Source organism: Manis pentadactyla, chromosome 1, assembly GCF_030020395.1.
Source record: "Manis pentadactyla isolate mManPen7 chromosome 1, mManPen7.hap1, whole genome shotgun sequence".
In the NCBI taxonomy this organism is placed as follows: domain Eukaryota; kingdom Metazoa; phylum Chordata; class Mammalia; order Pholidota; family Manidae; genus Manis; species Manis pentadactyla.
In genome coordinates, this window is record NC_080019.1 from 29680938 (window position 1) to 29705798 (window position 24861).

Consider the following 24861-nt stretch of genomic DNA (forward strand, 5'->3'; position numbering starts at 1 on the left):
ACATTTGACTGGTCAAATTCAAGACCAAGTATAAAAGTAAATGTATATTCTAGAGGTTGGCATCAAGCCCACCACTTTTCTTCTGAGTAGTTTTACTGGACCACAGCTGTCCACATAGGTTTACCTGTTGTCTATGACTACTTCTGAGCTACAACTGCATAACTGAGTAGTTGTGACAGACTATACTGGTCCACAAAGCCTAAAATATTTACTCTGGCTCTTTAGAGCCCTGAACATGTGTACTAGTATTATTTGTGAGTATAAAATATCAGCATAAACCAACTACAGAGAGATTACCAATAAACTGAAGGAAACAATATAAAACTTAAGTTTTCACCTGTTTATTCAATAAGATGTGTCTCTAGGAGTTTAAAATAGATTGGACACCATTATTCTTTGTCAATTACAGATAACCATTTTTAAAAAAATCAACTTCACTGTATTTTATAACACTGTTTTATTAAGAGGGAAACTATGTCAGTATTCCTAAACTGTAAACAATGGAGAACTTAAGTATCAAAGGAAACACATTAGGGATCATATATAACAGATAAAATCCCATACATTTCCTTATTGTTCTTATACAATCAATGCATAGTATTGAAGCAAAACTGAATTCATTATTAGGCAAACATTTTTGCATATGCTGCCTTCTCTTTATCTTTCTGTGCCTTTATCTTTTGTTTGACTTTCAGTAATTCTGCTTGGATAGCTGCAAAATAAATACATAATATGAGTTATTTCTCCAAACACCCAAAAAATCAGTTTGGCCAACAAACATGTTTTCATATGATAAAGCCCCTTGAAAAAATTCTTCCCCATAAAGTAACTGAGCTCTATTAACAGAATATTTCACTAAGAAAGCAGTCACACAAATAACAAAAATCATGAAGCCTAAGTTTAGAAGACTCAATCTGAGAGAACTATAAAAGAATTAGACAGAGATTTGCCTTCTCCCTCTCCATTACAGGGAGTGGTTAAGGGCCTCCACTGTTTTCCTTCAGCAAAAAGAGACCAAAGATGTGAATTTTAATATTCAGATCTACTATCGCTACTCATAGTTGGTTTATTTGAAAAACAAGCTTATTTTTGTCAGTTTTCCAAAAACATACACCCAGTAGCTAGAAGACGTAAGCCACACTCAGCTTAAGCAATGGTGTCAAACATTAAATCCACCACAAATACTGTGCCTGTTAGTGCTGCCCTTTCCACTAGAATTACAGTAACGGGAACCAGATATCAAATGATGTGGTAGAACAAACAGCATTGAGATACATGAAAATTAGTATTCTGAGAGAGACTAGAGTGTAAGCTCTTTGAGAGCAGGGACCTTGACTTGTTCACTAAAGAATAATCAGTGCCTGACCCATTCAGGCATTCTGTAATATCTATTGAACAGATAAGTATCTTAAGTGGCAAAAGGTACAATGGTTCATGAGGATAAATTCTTAAAGGGCAAAAACTGCCAACTTACCTTTATCTTCAGGTGCTATCTCCTGAGCTTTCTTAAGATCAGCCTTTAATTGGAAAAAAAACAAGAAATAACTTGGTATATCTACGGAGGTGGTTGTCTATTCTAAAAAATTAAAATTTAAAACAAAATTTTACCAATGCCTGATCATATTCTTTTAATCCTTGCCATCCTTGAGCTTTACGGTACAGTGCTTTGGTATTTGATGGGTCTATTTCAAGGGCCTACAAAAAATTATACAATTAGTATTTTAATCTGAAGTATTAAATATATGTGCTAGTTTCAATTTATTGCCTGTCAGCTGCAAATCAACCATTCATTGCTCTGTGTTAATGGACCTGGTCCCCATAAATCTCTCCTCTGCCAGGTGGCACAATGTTTTCACAGTAGAGGGAGCTAAATGGATATGGGAGAGAGACGTTTCTCTTCCAGGTTCCAGCGTGCTCCTCCCATCAGGCTCCAGAAGTGAGCTTGGGAACAGCACACAGTAGCTCCCCTGCAGGCACCTTCCCTAGCCACTCCAGCGAGTCCCCCAAGCACAGTGCCCAGTGAACTCTTGACACCCAGTGATGTCTAGATCTTAGCCCAGGAGCCTCAAGAAGTGCCTCTTTGGGGGACCCCAGCCTAGGGGGAGTGGCTTCTCTGTATTTTACATACATACATACATACACAAAAACACATCTTATTCCCATATTCTTTAGAATTCTCTTAATTAGCCAATCCCTCATTACTCCAATTCTCTCTTGTATTTTTATTAAATTTTCTCTGTTTTATCTCCTAACTGGGCCCTAACTGATAAAAACATTTTGAATAAAATTTATGTACGCTCTTACTCAAAATCTACAGTCTCTTTTAGGAGCAGGAGTAACTTTGAATACGTATCTCCTCTGAAACAGATGTTTTAAAAATAACATCGTTTACCTAATACCTTTTACAAGCCAATACTAGATTTTACTGAAAAGGGTGTATTATCTGCTTCACAAAGGACAAAAAGCGATCTAGATAGAGTTAAGACCAATCATTTCCTTGGATAAGTTTATTCCCCTCTGTTCTTTACTCCATTCTAAGTATGTTATCCTTTGTTCTACCTACCCTACCAAATTAGAATATCATTTTATTTTTGCTTACTCTGGGCACAGCTGATCTACGTATATAGCTTAATGTGTAATAATACATAAAAATTACTGGAACTAGTCTAAAATACATAATGTATTGGAAAATTTTTCAAACCATACAGTAGGGAGAGATCCATAATTGCTCTATTTAATATAGTAATGCTGCCACTTTTCTAGCTTTATTAGTATTCCTGGATGTCCCCATCCAAGTGACCTTTCTGTGTGTTCCAACAGTACAAATTATTCTCCTATGTAAGTCCTGATGACCCTAAATTGACTCCCTTCTCTGCCATGTAAGTTCCTTGAGGGTATGAGTCTGTTAATTAAAATGCCTAGTCTAATTAAGTGCTTACAATGTGCCAACACTGTGCTAAATGCTTTACATATGTTACATAATCTTTGCAACAATCCCATGAGTCAAGTATTCTTTACACTTAAAGAAATTAAGATTCTAGAAAGGCGGAGCCAAGATGGCGGTGTGAGTAGGACAGTGGGAATCTCCTCCCAAAAACATACATATTTTTAAAAATACAACAAATACAACTTTCCCTAAAAGAGAGACCAGAAGATACAGGACAACAGCCAGACCACATCCACACCCGTGAGAACCCAGCGCCTGGCAAAGGGGGTAAGATACAAGCCCCGGCCTGGCGGGACCCAAGCACCGCTCACCTCAGCTCCCGGCAGGAGGAGAGGAATCGGAGTGGGGAGGGAGAGGGAGCCCAGGACTGCTAAATAGCCAGCCCTAGCCATCCGCACCCAGGCGTCAGGTGCTGGATACTAGGGAAACAGGACAGTAAGACCTGTGAGGGGGTCCCCTCAGCCGGCGCCCTGGGGACAAAGAAAAGCAAGTGCTTTTTGAAAGTCTTAAAGGGACAGGGACCCCATTGCTGGACGGGAGCGTCCCAGGACACTTAGCCCAGCAGCTGGGAATCCTGGGGAACTCTGGGGGCCCGAACCCCCTGGGCAGCAGCTCTGAGACCCCTCACGGCGATAAGCAGCCCCCCCTGTCCGTTTCCCCTGCAGCGCCCTGCCATAGCAGAGCAGCAGCCTCAGGCTGGCCACGCCCACAGCAAGGGAGCTTCCTCCATAGCAGCTGGGCAAGAAACAGACCCAGTCTATGTGCAATCATCCAACACAAGCCACTAGGGGTCGCTGTTGTCCCAGTAAAGAAAGGCCAGGAGCAAGTGGAAAAGGTCTTGGCTCTCCCAGCTGACAGATGAGTCAATAGCATACCACTGCATCTATCAACATGAGAAGGCAAAAAAATTTGATCTAGACCAGGCTAACCCAGACACCTTCCACATGCTCTCCTGAGAAGGAAGCTGGGGAGGTAGATTTAACCAATCTTCCTAAAAAAGAATTCAAAACAAAAGTCATCAACATGCTGATGGACTTGCAGAGAAATATGCAAGAACTAAGGAGGGAGAATACAGGAATAAAACAATCTCCAGAAGGACTTCAAAGCAGAATGGATGAGACGCAAGAGACCATTACTGGACTAGAAATCAGAGAACAGGAACGTAGAGAAGCTGACAGAGAGATAAAAGGATCTCGAGGAATGAAAGAATATTAAGAGAACTGTGTGACCAATCCAAAAGGAACAATATCTGCATTATAGGAGCACCAGAAGAAGATGAGAGAGAAAAAGGGATAGAAAGTGTCTTTGAAGAAATAATTGCTGAAAACTTCCCCAAACTAGGGGAGGAAATGGCTTCTCAGACCACAGAAACACACAGAACTCCCATGACAACGGAACCAAGGAGGGCAACACCAAGACACATAATAATTAAAATGGCAAAGATCAAAGACAAGGACAGAGTATTAAAGGCAGCCAGAGAGGAAAAAAAAGGTCACCTACAAAGGAAAACCCATCAGGCTATCATCAGACTTCACAACAGAAACCTTACAGGCCAGAAGAGAATGGCATGATATATTTAATGCAATGAAACAGAAGGGCCTTGAACCAAGAATACTGTATCCAGCACGATTATCATTTAAATACAAAGGAGGGATTAAACAATTCCCAGACAAGCAAAAGTTGAGGGAATTTCCCTCCCACAAACCACCTCTACAGGGTATCTTAGAGGGACTGCCCTAGATGGGAACACTCCTAAAAAGAGCACAGAACAAAACACCCAACATATGAAGAATGGAGGAGGAGGAATAAGAAGGGACAGAAATAAAGAATCATCAGACAGTGTTTATAATAGCTCAATAAGCAAGTTAAGTTAGACAGTAAGATAGTAAAGAAGCTAACCTTGAACCTTTGGTAACCACAAACGTAAAGCCTGCAATGGCAGTAAGTACAAATCTTTCAATAATCATCCTAAATGTAAATGGACTGAATGCACCAATCAAAAGACACAGAGTAATAGAATGGATAAAAAAGCAAGACCCATCTATATGCTGCTTACAAGAGACTCACCTCAATCCCAAAGACATGCACAGATTAAAAGTCAAGGGATGGAAAAAGATTATTTCATGCAAACAACAGGGAGAAAAAACCAGGTGTTGCAATACTAGTATCAGACAAAATAGACTTCAAAACAAAGAAAGTAACAAGAGATAAAGAAGGACATTACATAATGATAAAGGGCTCAGTCCAACAAGAGGATATAACCATTATAAATATATATGCACCCAATACAGGAGCACCAACATATGTGAAACAAATACTAACAGAATTAAAGGAGGAAATAGAATGCAATGCATTCATTTTGGGAGACTTCAATATACCACTCACTCCAAAGGACAGATCCACCAAACAGAAAATAAGTAAGGACACAGAGGCACTGAACAACACACTAAAACAGATGGACCTAATAGACATCTATAGAACTCTACATCCAAAAGCAAAAGGATACACATTCTTCTCAAGTGCACAAGAATAGACCATATACTAGACCACAAAAAGAGCCTCAGTAAATTGCAAAAGATTGAAATCCTACCAACCAATTTTTCAGACCACAAAGGTATAAAACTAGAAATAAATTGTACAAAGAAAGCAAAAAGGCTCACAAACACATGGAGGCTTAACAACATGCTCCTAAATAATCAATGGATCAATGACCAAATTAAAATGGAGATCCAGCAATATATGGAAACAAATGACAACAACATCACAAAGCCCCAACTACTGTGGGATACAGCAAAAGCAGTCTTAAGAGGAAAGGATACAGCAATCCAGGCATATTTAAAGAAGGAAGAACAATCCCAAATGAATAGTCTAATGTCACAATTATCGAAATTGGAAAAAGAAGAACAAATGAGGCCTAAGGTCAGCAGAAGGAGGGACATAATAAAGATCAGAGAAGAAATAAATAAAATTGAGAAGAATAAAACAACAGAAAAAAAATCAATGAAACCAAGAGCTGGTTCTTCAAGAGAATAAACAAAATAGACAAGCCTCTAGCCAGACTTATTAAGAGAAAAAGAGAATCAACACACATCAACAGAATCAGAAACGAGAAAGGAAAAATCACGATGGACCCCACAGAAATACAAAGAATTATTAGAGAATACTATGAAAACCTATATGCTAACAAGCTGGGAAACCTAGGAGAAATGGACAACTTCCTAGAAAAATACAACCTTCCAAGACTGACCCAGAAAGAAACAGAAAATCTAAACAGACCAATTACCAGCAACGAAATTGAAGCGGTAATCAAAAAACTCCCCAAGAACAAAACCCCCAGGCCAGATGGATTTACCTTGGAATTTTATCAGACATACAGAGAAGACATAATACCCATTCTCCTTAGTTTTTGAAAAAACAGAAGAGGAGGGAATACTCCCAAACTCATTCTATGAAGCCAACATGACCCTAATACCAAAAGCAGGCAAAGACCCCACCAAAAAAGAAAACTACAGACCAATATCCCTGATGAACAAAGATGCAAAAATACTCAACAAAATATTAGCAAACTGAATTCAAAAATACATCAAAAGGATAATACACCATGACCAAGTGGATTCATCCCAGGGAATGCAAGGATGGTACAACATTGGAAAATCCATGAACGTCATCTACCACATCAACAAAAAGAAGGACAAAAACCACATGATCATCTCTATAGATGCTGAAAAAGCATTTGACAAAATTCAACATCCATTCATGATAAAAACTCTCAACAAAATGGATACAGAGGGCAAGTACCTCAAGATAATAAAGGCCATATATGATAAACCCACAGCCAACATCATACTGAACAGCAAGAAGCTGAAAGCTTTTCCTCTGAGATCAGGAACAAGACAGGGATGCCCACTCTCCCCACTGTTATTCAACATAGTACTGGAGGTCCTAGCCACAGCAATTAGACAAAACAAAGAAATACAAGGATTCCAGACTGGTAAAGAAGAAGTTAAATTGTCACTATTTGCAGATGACATGATATTGTACATAGAAAACCCTAAAGACTCCACTCCAAAACTACTAGAACTATTATCAGAATTCAGCAAAGTTGCAGGATATAAAATTAACACACAGAAATCTGTGGCTTTCCTATCCACTAACAATGAACTAATAGAAAGAGAAATCAGGAAAACAATTCCATTCACAATTGCATCAAAAAGAATAAAATACCTAGGAATAAACCTAACCAAGGAAGTGAAAGACCTATATCCTGAAAACAATAAGACACTCTTAAGAGAAATTAAAGAGGACACTAACAAATGGAAACGCATCCCATGCTCCTGGCTAGGAAGAATTAATATCATCAAAATGGCCATCCTGCCCAAAACAATATACAAATTCGATGCAATCCCTATCAAATTACCAACAGCATTCTTCAATGAACTGGAACAAATAGTTCAAAAATTCATATGGAAACACCAAAGACCCCAAATAGCGAAGCAATCCTGAAAAGGAAGAATAAAGTGGGGGGGATCTCGCTCCCCAACTTCAAGCTCTACTACAAAGCCACAGTAATCAAGACAATTTGGTACTGGCACAAGAACAGAGCCACAGACCAATGGAACAGAACAGAGACTCCAAACACTAACCCAAACATATATGGTCAACTAATATTCGATAAAGGAGCCACGGACATACAATGGGGAAATGACAGTCTCTTCAACAGATGGTGCTGGCAAAACTGGACAGCTACATGTAAGAGAATGAAACTGGATCACTGTCTAACCCCATACACAAAAGTAAATTCGAAATGGATCAGAGACCTGAATGTTAAGTCATGAAACCATAAAACTCTTAGAAGAAAACATAGGCAAAAATCTCTTAGACGTAAACATGAGTGACCTCTTCTTGAACATATCTCCCCGGGCAAGGGAAACAAAAGCAAAAATGAACAAATGGGACTATATCAAGCTGAAAAGCTTCTGTACAGCAAAGGACACCATCAATAGAACAAAAAGGTATACTACAGTATGGGAGAATATATTCGTAAATGACAGATCCGATAAAGGGTTGATATCCAAAATATGTAAAGAGCTCACACACCTCAACAAACAAAAAGCAAATAATCCAATTAAAAAATGGGCAGAGGAGCTGAATAGACAGTTCTCTAAAGAAGAAATTCAGATGGCCAACAGACACATGAAAAGATGCTCCACATCGCTAAATATCAGAGAAATGCAAATAAAAACCACAATGAGATATCACCTCACACCAGTAAGGATCGCCACCATCCAAAAGACAAACAACAACAAATGTTGGCAAGGTTGTGGAGAAAGGGGAACCCTCCTACACTGCTGGTGGTAATGTAAATTAGTTCAACCATTGTGAAAAGCAGTATGGAGGTTCCTCAAAATGCTTAAAATAGAAATACCATTTGACCGAGGAATTCCACTTCTAGGAATTTACCCTAAGAATGCAGCAGCCCAGTTTGAAAAAGACAGATGCACCCCTATGTTTATCGCTGCACTATTTACAACAGCCAAGAAATGGAAGCAACCTAAGTGTTCATCAGTAGATGAATGGATAAAGATGTGGTACATATACACAATGGAATATTACTCAGCTGTAAGAAAAAAACAGATCCTACCATTTGCAACAACAAGGATGGAGCTAGAGGGTATTATGCTCAGTGAAATAAGCCAGGCGGAGAAAAACAAGTACCAAAATGATTTCACTCATATGTGGAGTACAAGAAAAAAAGGAAAACTGAAGGAACAAAACAGCAGCAGAATCACAGAACCCAAGAATGGACTAACAGTTACCAAAGGGAAAGGGACTGGGGAGGATGGGTGGGAAGGGAGGGATAAGGGCTGGAAAAAGCAAGGGGGCATTACGATTAGCATGTATAGTGGGGTGGGGGGGCACGGGGAGGGCTGTGCAACACAGAGAAGGCAAGTAGTGATTTTACAGCATCTCACTACGCTGATGGACAGTGACTGTGAAGGGGTATTTGGGGGGAACTTGGTGAAGGGGGGAGCCTAGTAAACATAATGTCTTTCATGTAATTGTAGAGGGAAGGAAGGAGGGAAGGAGGGAGGGAAGGAAGGGAAGGAAGGAAAGGAAGGAAGGAAAGGAAGGAATAGTAAACATATGTCACAAGGTGTTGGCATTTTGATATAAAAAGTATATCAAAGGAAGGAAGGAAGGAAGGAAGGAAGGAAGGAAGGTAGGAAGGAAGGAAGGAGGGAGGGAGGGAGGGAGGGAGGGAGGGAAGGAGAGAGGAATGGAGGGAGGGAAGGAAGGAAGGAACATTGTAAAATGAACTTATTCAAGATCAAAGTCAGTAAACAACAGAAGGCTAATTATAAAAACCATGTCTGACTGAATTCACAGCCATATCATTTCTGGATTTGTCTTCTGATGCCTAGCACGTAATAGGTCCTCAATGTCAGTAAATAAGCTCAGACATGTGCTTTTGAGGAAAAAAGGAAAAGTATCTCCTAGACGTTAAGTGACACAGTGTTATAAGCTTAATGAATGGATTGAGAGGAAGAACTGAAGGCCCAAAATATTTAGATGAAATGACTTTTATGTTTCATCAAGTCTCATTAGGTCCTATGTAGTAAGATACATTAATGTACATAAAATTGCTTTTGTTCAAGTTGATAAATCATAACCAACTTCTTTAAAAAGTTCAACATCAAACATACTTACCTCCAAACAACTGTTGATTGCTCCCTGCCAATCTGACATCTTCAGTTTACAAGCACCAATATTCAGCATGCAGCTTAAAGCTATGGGTTGTAGCTTCGATTTACCTACTTTCTCAGTAACAGCCTTTGAACCTTCCACATATCTGGAGAGCACATTAATAAAAGCATATACTGTTACAGAGACTGACTCTGCTTCAACTATGTCAGAAAGTGTTGGCATTTTGATATAAAAAGTTTATCAAGTGCTAGTATATTCTTAATGTCACAGTATTTTTATTATTTTTCTTCAGGTTTTTTATTTTTGTTACATTTTTCCCAGAGCATTCAAAGCCAATTTAAGGACAATCCCCAAATCTAATTACACACTGTTAACACTTCCCTATTTTTAAAATTCAGGGTCTCTCCGTTATGTACTTTCCAGTGTAATTGTGTTTGGAACCAAGGTTCTCATGTGGGAGAGGGGAGGCAATGGGGAAAAGGGTTCAATTTGAATTTAATCTTAATATACTTCTTCACTTTGCCCACTGAAAAGGCCCAGAAACAATAAACACAGCTAGCCTCCAGATTTTGGTTTCTAAAGTCTATCCCCAACTAAAAAGAATGAGGGCTCCTTGGAGAAACCCCCAATACCAGACCTGGAACCAAGGTTAAGCGTGAGTCGAGCCTGGAGCATCTTGTACCACAAAGCAAGTGAGTGCTCAAAAACTAATAGGAACATGTCAGAAGGCACCAGGAAAAGGGGCTTCCACTGGACAAATCTGGAACCCTTTTGAGTATCAAAAAGGATGATGGTGGTAGTATAATGGATTCAATTGGAAAAACACAGTTCTATAGTGATACTAACAAAGGTAGGGGAAGGGGACCTTTCAAACCAAAGAATGTCAGCTAGTAACTAGAATGAATGATGAAGTAAGAAAATCACAGTTCTGCAACTATTAATGTAATAACTCATTCAGGCAAGGACCTTCAATGATGCTTAAACAACAATGGATGGTTAGGAACTGAATAGTCATAAAATCTCACAATATAACCTCACAAAGTACTTACTATTTACAAAAGGAGAAAGGTATCTTTCGGACAGAGATATCTGGCTCACACGCTTTAAACAAACGCCAAAATTCTAAATAGGTCAAATGCAAATGACTAAAACAATTTGTAGGGTTGGGATCTTTAAAGATTAGAGGAAACTAAAGACATAAAACCAAATGCTACAATGGACTCTGGAGCTAAAAAAAAAAAAAAAAAATTCAATGAACTGGGGATATTTGAATATGGATTAAACATTAGATAATGTATCAATGTTATTTGGAGTATGTTTTAACAGTATTAAGATTATACAGAAGAATGTCCTTTCTTAGAAATACTTGCTAAAATATTTAGGGGTAATGTGTCATAGTATTTCTAACTTCTTTTCAAAATGATTCTACAAAAATGAAAATAGCAAAAGTTAAAAATTGATAAACACAGGTAAAGGTACATGGGAATTCATGAACTATTCCTTCAACTTTCCTGTATTTTTTAATTTTTCAAATTAAGACACTGGAGGCAACAAAAGAAATTCAACTACTTCAACATACCTGATTACTCTGAAAAGTTATTTGCCAAAAAATACAATGAATTCTTGAATTTCAGTTTATAATTCAATTTGTAAGTTCTAAAAAATAACTTATTAAAAATAATATATTACCTTAAAACTTTTGTGTATTTTTTAATGGCCACCTCCCAGTTTTGGGATTTGAAAAAAGTATTTCCAATATTTTTTAAATCTTCAGTTATTAATAAAATTTTATCTACCTGTATGAAAAAAAGAATACGAATTATGTTGGATTTTGTTAAGTAATGTGGGTTAATGCTAGGTTCCATCATTAATACAGACTGATAGAAAAAACTCAAAATTTTAGTATTACAAGTTTTAATAATTTAAATAAAGTTTGACTAATCTGAAAGTACTCACATCTTTTAAATCTGTATCTGCATCCTCAGGGAAATCTGGATGACTGTCACCAGACCCATCTTTTGGGAATATTCCCCAATCATCACCTTCCTTCAATTCTCCGCATTCTGCAATAACGCACAACTGTAAAAATAATCTAAATTGTAGAAGTGCATTACCATATTCAATGAGAGAAAAAAAGGTCTGGGTTTAAAATTTATACATCTGCAATCACGTGCAACAAGTGTCCAAGTCACTTCTAAAATAATAAATTGACATTAAAGAGGCTCTCACATCTGCTCTCACAACTGCTGAAATTACAGTAATGACCTTCCCAAGTAATATAACAATGTCACTATTTTACAGAAGTACTTTATTGCCATTCAGCAGCTCAGTGTACAAAAAGCTGAAAACTTTATCATTCTCGGCCTAAGTTTCCTTAGGTGGAGCATGTGCTTTCAATTTACTACTGCTTCCTTCACACACTGACAGCAGGTGTTTGCATTTCCAATTCCCACTCACAATGCTGCTAATTAGGTTTGGTAGTATGGCAGCCTTTTGGATTCACGGACATTAAAAAACACAAGGATTTTTACAGTTATATAGTCTAGTCTTAATATATAAATTAAGTAATTTATACAGGATGAGGAAACAGACCAAGGAAGTTAAGTAACAATGTCGAGGTCAAAGTCAAGGCACCAGTTAACAGCAGAGTCTTGGTTTCCTGTCCTCTTCCTACTATGTATTAGTATACATACTAACTCAAAGTTTTGCAGGTACAGAAGAGTTAAGTAACCTACAATCACCAAGACTGCAGATGAAATAATAAAACACTCCTTTTAAACTGCCCTCATCTTTCCCATTACAAAAAATTTCAAAGAAAAAGTAGCAGAGCCAGGCCTTTATACCAAAAGTCACCCTAACATTTTTCCAGCAAATAATCACCTGATCCCTTTAATTATAGTTCTTTAAGATAGCAGCTAAGGAAATACAGGTGTTTCACTAGTTTTACTTACTTTGGTGGGTTTTTCACCTTTTACTTCTACATTTTCCAGCATCCTTGCCACACCCATTCCTTTAATCACTTGGCCAAATACCACATGTTTCCCATCCAAATGAGGAGTTGGAACGGTTGTCATAAAGAACTGAGAACCATTTGTGTTGCAGCCTGCATTTGCCATGCTCAGTAAACCCTCCTTATCATGCTGTAGAAATAAAAATTATTAAAAGAAAACCAAGGTTAGAGACACCAGTCTGAACTGGTTTTTTTTATTAACCATTCACATAAAACTAGTGTGGACTGTATTACTGTTTAGAGCAATGTAGTGTAATTTCACTTTGTATAAACTGCAAACTTTAATTCACAAAACATGGGTACTCAATCACTTTTCAAACTTTAAGAGAAGCATATGAAACCAATAATTAAGAGAAACAATAGTGGGGCGGTGATTTCTAAATTGGCCATATTGAAAAATTGCTTATACTTCATCTTTAAGATGAAGATGCCACATTAGGTAAATCTAGTAATTACAGATTGTCCTTTTTTATGATGGATTTTTTTTGGAGAAGAACTGAATAGTTTTCCCACTTTTATGAGCCTACATTATGATTCTTCCTTTACTCATCAATAAACTGGGGGTGGCAATGGGATGTTTATTTTAAACAGGACATTAGGTCAGGTACTTCCCTGATCTCAATATTCCAGGTGAATCACTTACATCCCAGGTGAATCACTTCTTGAGAAGGCCCTAAAGAAACTGCTGCACACATCTTGAAATCAAATTTCTATGAAAACCAATTTTTCATCTACCACTTTATCCTTAGGCTTTCTAAGAGTATTCCTTGTTGGGTCGTGCATTGTACCTCTCAAGTTAGTCTTCCCACCTAAAATGCCTTGTACCCCTACTTAAATCTAATTCACCTTTCAAGGGACCCAAGTTTTTCTTTTTTTATTGAAGTACTGTTGATATACAATCTCATATTGGTTTCAAATATAAAACACAGTGGTTCAACAGTTACCAATATTATTAAACCCTCACCCCGACTAGTGCAGTTACTATCTGTCAACACAGGAAGATGTTATAGAATCACTGGCTATATTTTCCATGCTGTACTATCATCCCTGTGATTAACTTATATTATGATTGAGAATTTATGCCCTTTTATCCCCCCACCCTCCCCATGGTAACCACATCACTTCTCAAGTGTCTATGAGTGTACTGCTGTTTTGTTCCTTCTATTTTGCTATGTTTTTATATTCCACAAATAAGTGAAATCATATGGTATTTGTCTTTCTCCACTCAAGGCCACCAAGTTTGAAGAAAGCAAGAGTTAGGCAACACTATCACCACAGTCTCAGTTTTCTTTCTTCTGGTAGTTTCCCTTTGTCCTTTCCAAAAGTTTGGTGCTTGACCCATGATATTAAATAGAATATTAACTTCATGTCCTCAGCCCCCTACTGCCTTTGTCTTTCCTCTCACATCCCTCCTTCAAACTGCCCTTCCATAGTTTAGTTCCTATATAACAGAATCTCAGCCACCTTGCAAGGCCCAGTTTGCTTAGCTTAAGTAACAACTTAACATCAGTATCTTCCCAGACAGTTTTGGACCATACAAATCATTTCTCCCGTAATATATACAGAAAGTCTCTATCAATTTATCATGTACTTGCATATTTTATTACCTCCCATGTGTTTTAATCTTCTCAATAATATTACAAATTCCTTGTAATCAAGGCCTTTCATTTTTGTAAACACTTTGGTGAGGTGAAAGTACAAAATACATATAGTTGCAGCCAATAAATACTGTTTAAAAGACTGATGTTATTTTCTTCTCAAATTATCCTAATTACCTTGCTCATATTCCTTATTTCCAAAGATAGCACTTTACTTTTGTACTTACATGTCCATTCTTATTACTTGAATGATGCAATATGCCCCAATTACATCTTGGGATAATGAAGATAAGATGGCACAGTGTCACTAATGTCCTTTAGGAGCATGGACATTAACTATATCTGCTAGTTTGCAAATCTCCTGACATCCTGGATATTAGTGATGGTTTTGTTGCTCTTCAAATTCAAGCATAAAGATGTACAAGTTACCATGCTTCAATAATGCGAACACTTTTCCTGGAAACAATTTTACCACATGGTGGACTTTACTGGAGTATGTAAACCTGGACTGCACTGAAGTAACTCGTATTTTTGCCAAATAAAATTAATGGATGAAATTTTTCTATTTTAAAGATGCATATTTACAAATATGAAAAAGGAGGATCTAAGCACACTTGAGGTATTTACTGGTGTCTTAACCCAACAAGTATCCCAGACATTTAACAACCTTTTTGATAAGCAACAAACAAGCTTTTTAATCTACTTTACCATGTAATAGAAATTTTCATCTTCAAATTTTTCACCATAAATACTTTCTCCACCTGTCCCATTCTGATTGGAGAAGTCTCCACCCTGAATCATAAATTTCTTAATAACTACAAAAAAGAGAAACAGGTTTCAGAATTTAAGATATAGGTAACTAGAGCAATGTTAACTAATGAATATGTAATAAACACAATGTCCTAAAACATAACTTCAGTCATGTCCACTGTCTTTCCCCACGCATCCCCACAACTCTAAACTCTTAAAAAACTTCACAATCTGAGTCCAAACTACTTTTACTGCCTGATCCCTAACAATCAAAGTATTAGTTCAAATGGTGGCTCTTCAACAAAATTACTGAGACCCCAAAGTTGGATCTCTTAATTTTCTGCCACAGAATCTTGGCCCTACCACTATTTTATAACATATCGTAATGATCTGTCTCTTCCAGCAAACAGCTGCTTAAATATAGCAGCTCTGCTTTTCTTCCTTGTGTGCTTGGCTGGACACATATTAGTTACTCAATAATGTCTACTCAATAAAGACTACTGCCAGTAGATTTGTTACACCATAACAGAAGCACTTTAGCAGTTATCATCACTTGGTGTCAAGGGTTCTCAAGACCAACCCCAAGTTCAGAGACTCTATGGGACTCACATTTGGTGTACCACAGTGATGGAGTAAGGATACACAGCTGGGCGATAAAGAAAAAAGATACAGGCAGAGTCTGGAGGAACCCACGTGCTTTGTTTTCCTTCACCCACCCATGAAAGGTCACAAAGCACATCCATCACCAGCAAAGAAAATGCAGCAACATGTGTACAGTGATTCTTAACAAGAAAACCCATTAGAGACTCAGCACCCAAGGTTTTTACTGGGGCTGATCATGGAGATGCTCTCTGCCTGGCATGTACCAAAATTCCAGACTCCCAAAAAGAAAGCAGGTGTTCAGCATAAATCAAATTGTACAGTCTAGGCATTGTAAACTACCTGTATGATTCAGGGAACGGTTCAAGTGCTAAGTTACCAAATTCTTGCTTATGGCAACACTTGCAAACTTTTCTTAGGATAGCAGTTTCAAGCCTGCTATGTGAACTCTTTTCCAAATACTACACTTTATTAGCATATTTTGGTATTTAAATAAACATGAAAACAGACCAAGTTTAAATATTTTTAAAGTTTTTCCTGTCTTTTTTAAAAACAATACCTACTCATGATTACAGTTTAACTTACTTGTCTATTCATTAAACAAACATTGAGTGCCTACTCAATAACTATACTAGACAACTAAAGACAAATTGGTAAGAGGATAGTTGAGACTTGAACAATGCAGAAGTTAAGCCAACCCTCTGCACAGTCAAAACTCTGCATAAAACTTTTGACTCTCCCAAAACTTAATAGCCTACCATTGACCAGAAGCCTTATCAATAACATAAACAGATTTGTGTATGTATTACATACTGTATTCTTACACTAAAAGAGATTTTTCCTATTGCTATAAATTTTCAAAAATGTTTCCAATATATTTACTGAAAAAAATCTGCATATAAGTGGACCCACATAATTCAAACCTGGGTTGTTCAAGGGTGAACTATAGTTCCTGAACTCATGGAATCTAAGGTCTATTGGGGGACATATCAAACGAAGGTATGACTAACAAAATACGATATGCAGTGTTAAATGTCATCTTTTCATCAATCGTCATTTAAAGTCTCCAAGACACAGTCTTTAAATAAATATGCTGCAGCCTTCCGAAAAAATCCTGCCCAAAACATTAGTATAACTTTTTTGTCACGAGGCAGTCAAGCTAACAAGGACTGCTTATTTATAAAGGCCACACCCTTTTTTCTCTATCTAATTCCAATGCAGGGAGGAGATACAGGAGCAGGGAAGTTAGGGTAGCCCATTACTCTATAAACGAACTTTAGTACCCTCCTATAATTAATTCCATCTTTCAGAACCCAGCTCTCACGAAGCTGAGCTACTGCCTCGGATGTCAAAGTGTCCTCTTGGGAATTAATAGTAATGTTTTACCTTTACCCCCTTTATAGCATGTTCTTCTCTAACTCCTACAGAACAGGATTTGACTTAGCCAGAAGAACCAGATTCAGAAAATTTACACATACTTCGATGGAAAGGGCATCCTTTGAAATGGAGAGGTTTCCCAGTGGTGGGTCCAATGCCTTTTTCTCCTGTACACAATGCACGAAAATTTTCTGCAGTTTTAGGTACAATATCTGCAAACAATTCTAAGACAATTCGACCAACTAAAAGAAAAAATTGAAATCGTGTCAGTATGCAAAATAACCAATCAAATAAGCAAATAAAAAGACAGTTGTAAAATTATGATGACTGAGATACCAAGCTTTTGTCATTCTTCTAATATTCAAATTTAATCTAAGTAATATTTAGCATCATATTTCATGGGAAAAAAAAACAATTATTTTTTTTCCCACATCTTACAAAGGTATCATCTAGATGAACTTACTCTTTTCTATATCTTACAAAGGATCATTAATACAATAGTCAGAAGATTACCACAATCTCAGGGAGACCACATAGTACAAATGGCTTTAAATTATGAGTAATTTCTTCCACATGTACTCAAAATTTCCAATCACCAAGTAAGCAATAGGAGAAAACGACGTATCCTTTGTCGGGATGTTGGAGTTTTAGATACAGCTGCAGCCTTTTTGCTCTGTGGAACCTGCACAGTGCAGCCTCGGAAGTAAAAAGTTCCCATTCTAGACAACTCCTAAAGCAGTTAAAAATAAACCTAGCACTAGTTCCAAAACAAACTACACATATGTGTGTGTTTCCATAACCACCTACGGGGTTCCTGAATCCTGATGTGTCTGTATAAGCATTCAAACATATATACTGCCTGGCCAGCAATTGTAACACGCTTCAGAACAATTACAAAGCAATATGCTAATTAATAAGACCGTAGCCTAGGCAATCACAACTCTACGTGAGCCCCTTTCCCCAATGCCAAAACAGAGAAAATATTCACCAACCTGACTGCACCTCTAAATTAAAAATCAATGTCACTTTAACTAATATACAAAATGGCAACTGCTGATATATCTCGCGTGGCAAAAGACACGGAGTGCCTGGTGCTCTGCAGAAGCATACCCTGGGGGTGGTTCTGAATGGTCACATGCCAACCTGATGGCGCAAGGTGAGGAAGAGCTACCAAATCAAGAGAGACGAACCTAAAGGCCACTGCAATCACCGAACCAGCAATTTCCCAATTTCCTGACACTTCCGCAAGACCGACGGCATTGGTACAGGCGCACCGGCTCCACCCAGTCCTGGAGGCTTGGGTCGGCTCCAGGAGCCCGGCCCCTTGGCTCCACAGCCGACCCAGCCCGAACCGCGCCCCGTCCTCGGAGGGCCCCGAGCCCCGGGAAGCCCGGCCTCCTCAAGGCCGTTCCGCGTGTACCAGACTCCACTCACCTCGCTCCCCTCCGATGTCCACATCAAAGAACACTCGGGGGTTACTGGGGCTAGAGGGCTTAGCTTGAGGGGAAGGGTGCGACATTCTGACCCGCAGACGTTTGGAAGAGAGCTCAGAACACCACGTGGGCGCGTGGCCGCTCCGACCTCACAGCCGAGCTTGCGGAGGAGCGCGGGAGGCGGTGCTGACCGGCACTTCCGGCAAGAGGTCCGGAAGCTGCGGCCCGACTTCCGGCTCCGGCTCCCGCCGGCGTGACCCCGCGCTGGAGGTGGCGGATGTCTTGTCGTCTGTACTCTGTTGTCCAGTTCTCAGTCTTTTCTCTTTCGCTGAAGTTGTGACCCCAATTCTTCCCATTCTTTTCCCTTGTGTTTCATCGCTTTTCCTACCGTCGTGGTGTAGAAGAGGTTTGGAGACGGCCATCCCGCATTCCAGCCTCAGGTCCACTAAATGGTGTGTGATCGCTTCTCTCAAAGTCAGCTTGTCTCTCTGGAAATTGGAAATAAAATGCTTACATTGAAGGATCGTTTTGAGAGTTAGAGACGTAAATCACTCAGCACAATGCCTGACGGCCTGGTGGTACCTAGTAATAGATCTGGCATTATTGCCGTATTGTTACAGTTTGAGCTTCACGTTACCAGTGTAAGTGGTATCCAGATAGCTGAAACTGAGAGTCCAAAAGAGCAGTTTTGATTCCTAATAAAACTGCATTATTATGCTCCACTTTCCCTTTATGGGAATTTGTGTAAACATTTTACCTATTAAAGATTCCTCAAGGGAGGAACAACCTAAGACAGGCACAGTCGCAGGGGGGCTATCAGGTGAGAAATTGGGGATCAACAGAGGTGAGGCTTAGAACCTCACCCCCCCTGTTCTGAGAGAAATCTTTTGCATCCGTGGATGTTTTATTGCCCTTGTCTAGCTTGGATTAACACATAGTCTACAGACACACACCTGATCATCTACATTTGCTCTCTTACAACACTAAACTATGTTTTCTACCTTTATCTTGTATCTACCTACCACTTCAGCATTTTATTAAAAATAATAATAATAAAGAGAGAAATGTGGTATCCACATATAAATCAAGTATAAAAATCAAACTAATATTCATATTTGAACTGATTGTTTATAGTTCATAATGCATGAGCAAAACCGAAAGTTTCTGTGATGACTGCCCTTGTACTGTTCACCATGTAACTTATTCACTATGTAAGAATTTGTTCTCCATGTAAGAACTTGTTTGTTATGCTTCAGAAGATTGGAGACTGACGAAAGTTAGGCTTGGGGTGGGTTAATGATTGTGCATTGAGCATTGACTCCCCTATACAGAATTTTATTGTTGTTAACAACCATTTGATCAGTAAATATGAGAGATGCCCTCTCAAAAAAAAACAAAAAACAAAAAACATTTTACCTATTTATATGAAGTCTCACCTGTTAATAAAGCCTGGTTCTGAAAAGTGTTGTGTTTCTTAGCTCTTGTAATATTCTAATTATTAGCGTTATGTATTTAATCTCTCTCATGAGCATTAAACTCCAGGAGGACTGGAATTTGGTTTGGTTTGGTGTTTTTCATTGCTCTGTCCTCAGCACTTACACAGTGCCTGGCACATAGGTGCTCGGTAAATATTTTTGAATGAATCAATGAGTTTTATGGAATGCTAATAGCGTTGAGAATATTTATAAAAGAATGTTAATAAGAAATTTCATTTCCACGTATAAATTAAGAAGGTTGTCTATCAGTTTTTCATGCTGATCCATTTACATTCCGGCACAAAAATTTATGTAAAATGTTAATTTCTTACGAATTGATGTCCAGACTTTTACATCTTAACCTACTATTCGTTAGTATGATGAATATCATTATGACTAACAAGGCAGCGTAGCTAAGCACTTTTCTGCCTTCAGACTTTTGGGTTCAAATTCAGTCTCTAGTAGATTAATACCTTGCAACTTTATGTAAGTTACTTAGCCTCTCTATGTCTTATCAGTAAATTAAGATAATAGTATTTATTAAGGTTTTTTTAATGAGGATTAAATGAATTATTTAAGTGTTTCAGTATCTGACACATAGTAGTCAATAAGTGTAAGCAATTATTATTAATCAAACAGCTAGTACTTCATTATAATAATTACTAATATCAATATATTTCAAAATGAAAGTTAAAACTACAAAGGTGCTTTGAGGATGCCTCTGCATTCTCAGGAAACATAACATGATTCTTCCTGTTGTACATGTTTCTGGGTGTAAAAGACTAACCTAAATGTTACTCTCACTGTGTGTAGATTTTTCACAGTAAAGTAACAGCTTTATATAAACTGTTATATTCCTAGAATAAACCCGAATAATAGAATCATACTTTTCAAAACCACTCTAGAACTGATCTCTAGTGAAAAGATAAATCCTTCTAGAAGAAAACCTTTCCCATTGTCAGTCTGCTTACTTAAAACAGAGCTTGAGTTCTGAAATCTCACCATCTGTACAAGAAGCAGAGAAGACCATGCACTCTTTCTTAGGGCTAAGGACATGATTTCATCTGAATAGAGGTATGAACAATTGCTCTAAGAGCATCATTATTTTATTTCTGCATGTTCCTCGTAAGTGTGGTGGGATAGTATTAACACACTGCTTCCCCTACCCAATATTCTCTTCTTTCATTCTCTTTTTCTATCACTCTGCCCAAACAAGCAGCTAGGCATTCTGTGCCCACTACCTTAAGAGAAAGATGTGACAGCAAGGAAAGCAGAGGGGGAAAGGGACTCTCTTCCTGGCTTTGGTTTATAAGGCTTGGCTTTATAGGAACATAGAAGACACCTGGCATACAAAGAGATTTGGACAAAACATTTTTTCTAAAATCATGGCTTTCCACTTGCAGGAAATAGTAAAACTAAAGCAAATAAACCTATCTCCTGGGCTGGAAAAGGGGGGATGGGAAGGTATCTGGGGGTCTATGGATGGTAAAGAGAGTGGGAGGGGATGCAATGATGAGGCAGATTTTCTCTAAGGATGGAGAATCTGAACCGTGTTCTCTGGTCACATCCCTGAGAAGCCAGCAAACCTCCAAAGATGGGTTTGTGAGAACTGAGAGAAAGTTTGCCTGGATTCCTGAATATAGTCCCAGAAGATGGCAGGCCCTACAGAGAGAATATGAATTCATAGTGAAAGGAGGTATATGGAAACTAGACAGACTCCCAAAGATTTGCTACACTCTTAATTTGGAGTGGAAACGAAACAATATCCCTGCTTACCAAAGTGTGCCATGGAAGAGGAAAGACAGCATCCACACTTACAAGGCAGTCTACAGAAGGGACTCTGGACTTAATAGAGGCATGAGAGAACTGATGACTGAGTTAGGTTGTCCAGGTCCCATTGGATGCCTATGAAAACAGAAGCCATTGAGAACCAGAGCTCCCAACTCCATGGTTTACCACCATACTAGACATTATGAAATTTAGATCCAACCATAGGGGGAAAAAAGGCAGGATACCAGAAATCGGCAAAGACCATGGCATTACCAACCCTTTGGAACAGGCAATTCAGAATTGAACTTAAAGTGGATAATAGAAAAAGAAGCTTGTGTTCCCTACAAATCTGAGTTCATATCTTTGCACAAGTATAGGTTGTGTATCACTGAAATCCACACTAGGACCCAGACAAGTTTGAAGTAACTCCTTGTCAAAGGTAAGAAGTTAGGAAAGACATCAGAGTTTAGGGAGAAAGTTTCAGGATCCTATCTGTTGAGAGTCAGGCTCTGACAGCAAAATTGGATCTCCAAGAGGTTAATTAACATATAATTCTTTAAGGAGATAATATAAAGTAATTCTGCTCTAGGAGGAGGAGCCAAGATGGTGGCGTGAGTAGAGCAGAGGAAATCTCCTCCCAAAACCACATATATCTATGAAAATATAACAAAGACAACTCTTCCTAGAATAAAGACCAGAGGACACAGGTCAACATCCAGACCACTTCCACACCTGGGAGAACCCAGTGCCTCCTAAAGGGGGTAAGATACAAGCCCCGGCCTGGCGGGACCCGAGCAACCCTCCCCCCAGCTCCTGGCAGGAGAAGAATAGGCAGAGCGGGAGGAAGACGGAGCCCAGGACTGCTGAACACCCAGCCCCAGCCATCCGGGCCAGAGCACAGACACAGAGCATGCGCGGGGCCCTGGATAATAGGGAAATAGGGCAGCAAGAATGGTGAGAGGGTACCAGAGGCCTGGTGCTGGAGGACATAAGAAAAGCGAGTGGACATTTTTTTTTTTTTTTTTTTGCTGTTTTGTTTTGGCGAGCACTTTTTGGAAGTCTTAAAGGGATAGGGAACCCAATACTAGGGAAACAGGGCAGCAAGACGGGAGAGCAGATGCCTGAGGCTGGCGCTAGAGAATAAAGAAAAACGAGCGGCCATTTTTTATTTATTTATTTTTTGAATAAAAAAATTTTTTTTTTTTTTTGTGGTCGTTGTTTGTTTTGGTGGGTGCTTTTTGGAAGTCTTAAAGGGGCAGGGCGGGACACTTAATCCAGAGGTGGGGAGTCCGGGGATCTCTGGGCACCCTAATTCCCTGGGCTGCAGGGAGCAGGGAGGCCCCTTATGGAGATAAATAGCCTCCCGGCTGCTCCCCCACCAACGCGATTCCACCACTTTGGAGCAGAGGCCCGAGCGGGCCATGCCCACAGCAACAGCGGAGATAAACTCCATAGCAGCGGGGCAGGAAGCAGAAGCCCTGTCTGCGCGCAGCTGCCCAGCACAAGCCACTAGAGGTCGCTGTTCTCCCAGGAGAGGAGGGCCACAAACCAACAAGAAGGGAAGTTCTTCCAGCTGTCACTCGTCCCAGCTCTGCAAACTATTCCTATCACCATGAAAAGGCAAAACTACAGGCAGACAAAGATCACAGAGACAACACCAGAGAAGGAGACAGACCTAACCAGTCTTCCTGACAAAGAATTCAAAATAAAAATCACACACATGCTGCCAGAGATGCACAGAAATACGCAAGAGATATGGGATGAAGTCCGGAGGGAAATCACAGATGCCAGAAAGGAGATTACAGAAATGAAACAAACTCTGGAAGGGTTTATAAGCAGAATGGATAGGATGCAAGAGGCCGTTGATGGAATTAGAACCAGAGAACAGGAACGCATAGAAGCTGACATAGAGAGAGAGATAAAAGGATCTCCAGGAATGAAACAATATTAAGAGAACTGTGTGACCAATCCAAAAGGAACAATATCCGTATTGTAGGGGTACCAGAAGAAGAAGAGAGAGGAAAAGGGATGGAAAGTATCTTGGAAGAAATAATTGCTGAAAACTTCCCCAAACTGGGGTAGGAAATAATCGAACAGACCACGGAAATACACAGAACCCCCAACAGAAAGGATCCAAGGAGGATAACACCAAGACACAAAATAATTAAAATGGCAAAGATCAGGGACAAGGAAAGAGTTTTAAAGGCAGCTAGAGAGAAAAAGGTCACCTATAAAGGAAAACCCATCAGGCTAACATCAGACTTCTCAACAGAAACCCTACAGGCCAGAAGAGAATGGCATGATATATTTAATGCAATGAAACAGAAGGGACTTGAACCAAGGATACTGTATCCAGCACGACTATCATTCAAATATGACGGTGGGATAAAACAATTCCCACACAAACAAAAGCTGAGGGAATTTTCTTCCCACAAACCACCTCTACAGGACATCTTACAGGGACTGCTCTAGATGGGAGCACTCCTAGAAAGAGCACAGGACAAAACACCCAACATATGAAGAATGGAGGAGGCGGAATGAGAAGGGAGAGAAGAAAAGAAACTCCAGACAGTGTATATAACAGCTCAATAAGCGAGCTAAGTTAGGCAGTAAGATACTAAAAAGGCTAACCTTGAACCTTTGGTAACCACGAATTTAAAGCCTGCAATGGCAATAAGTACATATCTTTCAATACTCACCCTAAATGTTAATGGACTGAATGCACCAATCAAAAGACACAGAGTAATAGAATGGATAAAAAAGCAAGACCCATCTATATGCTGCTTACAAGAAACTCACCTCAAACCCAAAGACATGTACAGACTAAAAGTAAAGGTATGGAAAAACATATTTCAGGCAAAAAAACAGCAAGAAGAAAGCAGGGGTTGCAGTACTAATAACAGACAAAATAGACTTCAAAACAAAGAAAGTAACAAGAGATAAAGAAGGACACTACATAATGATAAAGGGCTCAGTCCAACAAGAGGATATAACCATTCTAAATATATATGCACCCAACACAGGAGCACCAGCATATGTGAAACAAATACTAACAGAACTAAAGGGGGAAATAGACTGCAATGCATTCATTCTAAGAGACTTCAGCACACCACTCACCCCAAAGGATAGATCCACCAGGCAGAAAATCAGTAAGGACATGGAAGCACTGAACAACACAGTAGAGCAGATGGACCTA

The 24861-nt window shown here is 39.0% G+C and overlaps 1 protein-coding gene across 1 annotated transcript; it reads right to left on the reverse strand.

Moving 5' to 3' along the window:
- Positions 1-319: 319 nt before the first annotated feature.
- PPID (peptidylprolyl isomerase D) lies at positions 320-18634 on the reverse strand. The gene is made up of 10 exons (XM_036887916.2): positions 18422-18634; positions 17089-17229; positions 14969-15075; positions 12604-12792; positions 11609-11731; positions 11342-11448; positions 9656-9797; positions 1609-1695; positions 1475-1517; positions 320-712 (listed from the first exon to the last, which is right to left on the reverse strand). Exons 1-10 carry the CDS (start codon positions 18504-18506, stop codon positions 624-626), a joined length of 1113 nt encoding a protein of 370 aa, XP_036743811.2. The 5' UTR covers positions 18507-18634; the 3' UTR covers positions 320-623.
- Positions 18635-24861: the final 6227 nt, after the last annotated feature.